Below are 7,164 nucleotides of genomic sequence, written 5' to 3'. Positions count from 1 at the left end.
TTTAAAAATAAAAAATTTAAGTAATTAAAATCACAATGCTGGGACTTAATCACTGGCGGTCCACTGGTTAGGACTTGGCGCTCCCACTGCTGGGACGGGTGTGCTCTGTGGTCGGGGAACTATGATCCCTGAAAGTCGCGCGGTGCGGCCAAAAAAATTAATAATAATAAAATAACAGTACTGCCTTTAACATTTCATCCACATCTTTTGATGCACACGTACACGTTTTTCGAGCGTATTCTGAAGCGTGGAATCGCAATCATAAGGTGTGTGCATCTTCAACTTGATTAGCTCAATAGTTTACAAAGTGCCACCGACATCCTTATTAATTTTATATATGCACTCTCTCTCTCTCTCACTGAAATGTAAGGTCGTTTGCGGTCATCAAAGTGTAGGCCGTGGACAGGCAGCATTAGCCTCACTAGGGTGCTGGTTAAAACTGCAAACCCTCAGATCCCCATCTCAGTCAGATTTGGTGAAAGAGAAACTCTGGAGTCACTTGTGAATCTGCGTTTTTCAAAAGTCCTCTAAATGATTCTAAAGTCTAAGCAGCGCTGATCCATCAGGGCCGCGTCTGGCTTCCAGGCCGCCGTCTCCAAAGGAGCAATCAGCGGAGCCGGGGATCACGGGTTAGACACGCAGGAACTAGAGGGCAGCGCGCCTCCCTAGGACACCCTCCCCGTACGGGCAGCTTCGCCCGGACCCCCCGGCTGGGTGGGGAGGGGCGGCCGGACGGGGCGGGCCTGAGGCTGGCGTCTCCGCCTCTTCAGCGTTCGGCTCCCTTTTCCTTTCCTTCTTTCTCCTCTCTTTCCTTCCTTCCGCCGGGAGCGATGGAGCCGGGGCGCCGGGCGGCCGCGGCGCTGCTGGCGCTGCTGTGTGCGGTGTGCACGCTGCCCTCGGGGCGCGCCCAGTACGAGCGCTACAGCTTCCGCAGCTTCCCGCGGGACGAGCTGATGCCGCTCGAGTCGGCCTACCGGCACGCGCTGGACCAATACAGCAGCGAGCACTGGGCGGAGAGCGTGGGCTACTTGGAGATCAGCCTGCGGCTGCACCGCCTGCTACGAGACAGCGAGGCCTTCTGCCACCGCAACTGCAGCGCGGCGCCGCAGCCCGAGCCCGCCGCCGGCCTCGCGCGCCACCCGGAGTTGCGCCTCTTCGGGGGCCTGCTGCGCCGCGCGCACTGCCTCAAACGCTGCAAGCAGGGCCTGCCGGCCTTCCGCCAGTCGCAGCCCAGCCGCGAAGTACTGGCGGACTTCCAGCGCCGAGAGCCCTACAAGTTCCTGCAGTTCGCTTACTTCAAGGCAAGTCCTCTCGCCCCGCCCTACGCCTAGGCCCCGCCCCGCCCCCGCCCCACGCCTAGGCCCCGCCCCCTAGGCCCGCCCCTAGACCCCTGCCTGGTGCTTGCGTCCTGGGTCTGGTCCCACCGCCCTTTCTTGACCCAGTTCTCTCGCACTCAGCGTCGCTAAGGGAGGCTTTCAAATCCTCATCCCCGTATTCTATTTCATAGATAAAGATGAAAAATACTTTCCTTGAAGGGTGGTTCTGAGGCAGAGGATGTATATCTAACGACTAGCACAGTGTTATTTGAAGACAGACTTCCGTTTTTGGTAGATACCATCAAAATCCCTTTTCTCAAGGGAGTAGGGCGGAAGAGGACCTGCGGGGCCGGCCAGTCTCTTTTAAAGAGGAACTTAAGGCCAGAAAAGGGCAGGGCTCCTTGGAAGGACACTTCCCTGCCTGGAAGAGGAGAACCTGAGCGCTGTGATTCGTCAGGGCTGGCGCTCTCCGCTGGCTTTCATCTACAGTGTAACGCGCTTGTCTTCCTCCTTTTTGTGACGGCATGCATTCCGTCTGTGATTGCTGGCTAAAAATAGCCACAGATTGCAGTTTACCCTCTAGGTCCTTACACGGGGGACCCCGAAGTTTTAAGAATGGGCTGAGTTCCCTGTTAACTGGATAAAGAGGCTTTAGCTTGGCGCGTCTTCAATGGGTTTTACCAAGAGAGCCCTCTTAAAGCTGTTTCCACTTTATTGGAAAACGATTTGGTAAACTCTGTGTCTTTGGGCTGCAAGATCTGCTTTTCATATTTCTCTGAAACGGGTCCACGTGTATGTTACATTCATATGGGTCATAAAATAGCACAAAACCCTAAATAGGAGAAAAACTGGGTTATTTCTATGCCTGCTACAGCTTTATATAAAGTATCACATTTGTGAATGTTTGTCCTAGCAATAAAAAAATAAACAAACAAACAAAAAAACAGTTTTAAAATAGACCGGGGATGAGATTAATACATTTCCGGGACTCAGAAATGATGGCTGACTCATACAAGCACTATATTTTTACGCTGAAAAAGACTCGTTAATCCTCTTTTTTGTAGAGCTTTTGGCACATACAGTCTGAGTCAAATTTGAGTCATATAATCAAGCGGGAAACGTTTTATTTTTAAACCCAGAGAATAATGGAAGCTCTGATTTCTTTAAAATATGGATGAATGTGAAACGAGGCAAAAGGGGAGGAACATTTAATTCAGGGTGACCGGAAGGTAGGGGTTTCCTCCATCGTGGCATCCGCAAAGGCTAGGAAATTCATAACTTCTCTTCAAAACCCTTTACAGGTCTTGTGACAATCACTTAAAGTCAGTAACGGGAATTCCGCGGTGGTCATGTGGTTAGGGCTACGCTCTTCCACAGGGGTCTGGGGGGGTTGGGGGAGGGAGGGGCCGGAGAGGAGGCCAGGGGGCCAGGGGGAGTGGGGGGAGGGAGACAGCCCCACTCCAGGCCACTAGCTGGCATTCCTCAGACGTCAGCACGGACTTCTGGAAGTCTGTCCTTATCGCCAGCCGCCACTCCAGGGCAGCCTCTGCCCTTATCTCCAAATGACTAGGCTCGCGTTTCTGGGGCAGTTCCTGCCCAGGCTATGTGCTGCCCTTTGATTCTCAGAAATCCAGACCGTGCCAAATATTCCTTTCTCTCCCCAAACAGAATTCCCTAATTCCTGCCCCTGAGAGTCCCTCTGGATTGGCTGACGGAGTCTCCCTGCACATGTATGGGTCCCCTCCTCCGTCCCCCAGGTTGTGCGGTGATTTCAGGGCATGGAGGGGCCATGACATCCACGGTGGGGGAGGGGGCCCTCTGTTTGCTGCCTGCGTGTCCACACAGGGAGGTGTCCCTATCCCTTTCTGTGCCCCTTTTCACTCACCCCAGGGCACCTCATTCTCCCTGAAGACTTCTGGGCTCTGCCTGCAGGTACCAAACCTGAGGATCAGGGGCCACAGACCTTGCTGCCCCTGCAGACCCCAAGGAGGGAGTTTTTTCTAGCCTAGAAGATTCCTCTTCCTCCTCCTTGGTGTGTTTTTTTTTTTTTTTTTTGGCCATGTGGCATGGCATGCTGGATCTTAGTTCCCCAGCCAGGGATTGAACCCATATCCCCTTCAGTGGAAACTCGGGTGCTGAACAGACAGGGAAATCCTTCCTCTGCTTCTTCCAGGCCAGTCAGCTTCTTCCTGCAGTTCCCTCTCTCAATTTCCTCTTCTTCACATGTTTGCCAAGTTCTCTAAGGAGTACAAGGGCTTTGGTCATACTTCTGTGTCCTGACCTCCCCTGAGGCAGTGAGACTCAGAATCAGTTGATCACCGCCGAATGGGGTGGAGAGAGGGGAAAAGAGAGGGAAACATAAATTAATTTCATGAAGATATGTAGTGGTGATGTCCTGTCCAAGTCACTGGTACTTACCGAGTCCTTCCTTGTCCTAGGAACTCTGCCAGGTGCCAGGAATGCAGAAGACAGGCTGACGTAATAGAGGCTCGTGGTCCAGTGGTTAAGACTCCTCACTGCCAATATAGAGAGCCTGGGTTTGATCCCTGGTTAGGAAACTAGACCCCACATGCTGCAACTAAGACCCAGCACAGCCAAATAAATTAATTAAATAAATATATATACTTATATACCCTGATAAATATATACCTTGATAACTCAGCTGGTAAAGAATCTGCCTGCAATGCAGGAGACCCCGGTTCGATTCCTGGGTTGGGAAGTTCCCTTGGAGAAGGGATAGCTACCCACTCCAGTATTCTTGGGCTTCCCTGGTGGTTTAGCTGGTAAAGAATCTGCCTGCAAGGCGGGAGACCTGGGTTCGATCCCTGGGTTGGGAAGATACCCTGGAGAAGGCTACCCATTCCAGTATTCTGGCCTGGAAAATTCCATGGACTGTATAGTCCATGGGGTCGCCAGGACTCACACATGACTGAGTGACTTTCACTTTCATATATATATATATATGAATTTAAATATATATACATATATATATGTATTTAAAAGAGTCTCTTGATTGAGGTTGTGGAGATGGGGAGGACTCACTTGCATGTAAAGGCAGGGATCTTCCTCCCAACCCCCCAAGACTCACTTCCTAGAACTGCACCTATCCTGCAGAGACTCTCAACAAATATTTGCTGAGTGAATGGATGAGTGAATGAGGAGGTGGTGGGGGTCCTTGAGAAGATGAAACAGAGGTTCTGTGAGAGACCCAGGAAAAGGTTCTGGCAGAAAAGATGTGATATAGTCATATGGGGTAACTGGAGGAACACTTATGAATAAGGCGGTTACTTACAAAAGCTGGTGACAGTGGGATGTGACCCACCTCCCAGGCCAGAAGGGGTAACATGGAAGGAGAGAGACTAGATGGAGAGACTCTCCACTGAGAAGGGCTGTGACCGTCAATTAAGGGAGTGACCTTGCAGGGAAGGAGCCAGGACAAAAACATACCCGCCTTATTCTCTTCCCTTCCTTCAGTCTCCTGTTGGGCACCTGTTGGGGCTGAACCCACTGGAAGCTGGAGGCCAAGGGAGTCCGCAGGGACAGCCCGTATGCCATCCTCCTGGGCAGGGGAGAGTGGAGACGGCAGAGTAGATCGGGGCAGGCACAGAGGGTACATCGCTCACCCACCGGGAATGAACGCTCATGCAGAGAGGCTGGACCAGGTATGCTGGGCATTGGAAATCACTGAGCCCTGAGCTGGAAACGTGTAGAAACACAAAATTGCCTAAGGACTGAACAGATGTTCTTGTTCTATAGAAATGACGCTCACCACCCACTGAGTAGCTCTTGTCTCTCCTCTCTGTACTTTAGGCAAATAATCTTCCGAAAGCCATTGCAGCTGCTCACACCTTTCTACTGAAGCATCCTGATGACGAGATGATGAAGAGAAACATGGCTTATTACAAGAGCCTGCCCGATGCTGAGGACTACATTAAAGACTTGGAAACCAAGTCGTACGAGGTACATTTGGGTTTTTACACAGTGGTTAGTTGCAGTGTGAATTTTGGAAGAAGTGTATCTTAGTGAACAGCTATTGACACTGAAGGACTGATAGTGATTTTTGATGACATTTAGTGAGTATTATGACAATAGAAATGATTGGCTTGGGATTTCCCTGGTGGTCTAGAGGTTAAGACCTTGTGCTGCTAATGAAGGGGGTGCAGGTTTGATCCCTGGTCAGGGAAGTGGATTCCACAGGCTGTGGGGTGTGGCCAAAAAATTAAAAAAAGAAGAAAAAATGATTGCCTTTTTAACACCAAGTTGATCCATTTAAGAATGTAATTTTACTATGCATGGTGATTTTATTTTTTATTTTTATTTTATTTTTTTTTACATGGTGATTTTAAAGTCACTTTTTTCCCTTTAAAAGCTGCATTTTAGAGATATGGTCATTTGATCATTCAGTTTTAAGATGGTATAAAAATGGGTCTTGGAAATCATCTGAAAATGACTAAGGACAGAAGAAATAGGAAATACGTCTTCATCTCTAATGAAACAAGGAAACATGTATTTTTATACACACACAGCACATATCTCAAGATGGAAAGGGGATATAGATTCTAGGAAGACAGACTCAACAGATTACAGGATATTTAAGTCTGTGCATCTGCAGAGGGGAATTCTGATGAGAATGAGTGAGGACAGTAAGAAGAGGAAGAGTCCAGAGCGCTTCCTGCTGTCTGGGCCTGTCGAGTTTGGGCTCCAGGTGTGTGGGTACCAGCGGAGCAGGAGCACGGGTTGAAAACAGAGTGATGTGTTGGAAGTACCCATGGGAGCTGTTAGAGCCTCAGGTCTGACTCTCGGGTTTCCCATCGTGGGACCAGACTGCAAGCTCACTTTTTTGCCGGCGGTGACCCTCAAACATAGAGGGCAAAGTCTCTTTTCTGGAGCCCGTCTGGTTTCCAGGGAAGAATTCCCCAGCCTTCTGCAGGGCTGGCGGAGTGTCTGAGAGCCAGTCTGGGGAGAGGGATGGCGGTCTCATGGCTGAGTTGGAGACCTCACCTGTTCCTGTGTTTCAGCCCACACCTCAACTTGACTGCTGTGCCAGCTCCCTGGTCCCTCAGCCTTTATGGGTAGAATCTCTAGAACAGACTTGGAAGGTGTGATCCCTTAGAGGAGCAGATGGCCGCTGGCAGGGGAACCCAGATTCCAACAGCTAGGTTCAGACTTTCAGCCCAGCTTTCCATCCCCCACCTCGTGCCAGCCTCCGTGGGTGCCTGCACGTACCTATGGGTTGTGTAGCTCACCTCCCCTGAGGACCCTCCTCTCTGATCATTTGGCTTTCTTTCTTTCCAAAAGTTGTTGAAATCTCTTGTCTGCTGCTTGCTCCTTCCCTAATCTCCTGTAAGAAGAATTGATCCCTTTTTACTTTCTTCTTTGTTATTGTTCATCGGGCTTGGGGAAGAGTTGTGTGCATGTGGCCATTGCACTGTGCTTAGAGGCATCCTCTCTCTATAGAGGTTTCTTTGTTTTCTTTTCTATTTTATTTATTTGGCTGCATCGGGATCTTTCGTTGTAGCTTGCAGGCTCTGGGGCATGCAGGCTCAGTAGTTGTGGCACGTGGGCTTAGTTGCTCTGAGGCATGTGGGATCTTAGTTCCCTGACCAGGGATCGAACCCATGTCACCTGCATTAGAAGGCAGATTCTTAACCACTGGACCACCAGGGAAGTCCCTCTGCAGGGCTTTCTTTCTGCTGCCACCCTCCCATTTCTGCAGAGCGAGCGATCTGGTGTTTCTGCTTCCCCTGCCCCAACAACCCCCTTCCCCCCACCCCCATCCATCTCCAGGCAAAGCTTCAGTTCTTTGCCTTTGTTGCTTCCAGGGGGTGCTGCCTGCCCAGGAGATATA

At 50.4% G+C, this 7,164-nt stretch overlaps 1 protein-coding gene across 2 annotated transcripts in view; it reads left to right on the top strand.

Annotated features, from left to right (window-relative positions):
* Positions 1 to 547: 547 nt before the first annotated feature.
* LOC122424900 (cartilage associated protein) overlaps positions 548 to 7,164 on the top strand; it is a 43,104-nt gene continuing 36,487 nt past the window's right edge. For both annotated transcript variants that reach the window (XM_043443164.1, XM_043443163.1), the window contains exons 1-2: positions 548 to 1,301; positions 5,127 to 5,276. In XM_043443164.1, the coding sequence (XP_043299099.1) occupies positions 831 to 1,301; positions 5,127 to 5,276 (621 nt within the window). In that variant the 5' untranslated portion in view covers positions 548 to 830. The remainder of the gene's footprint in view (positions 1,302 to 5,126; positions 5,277 to 7,164) is intronic.

The sequence above is a fragment of the Cervus canadensis genome, chromosome 22 (assembly GCF_019320065.1).
Source record: "Cervus canadensis isolate Bull #8, Minnesota chromosome 22, ASM1932006v1, whole genome shotgun sequence".
In the NCBI taxonomy this organism is placed as follows: Eukaryota; Metazoa; Chordata; class Mammalia; order Artiodactyla; family Cervidae; genus Cervus; species Cervus canadensis.
This window is presented reverse-complemented; position numbering and strand designations above follow the sequence as displayed.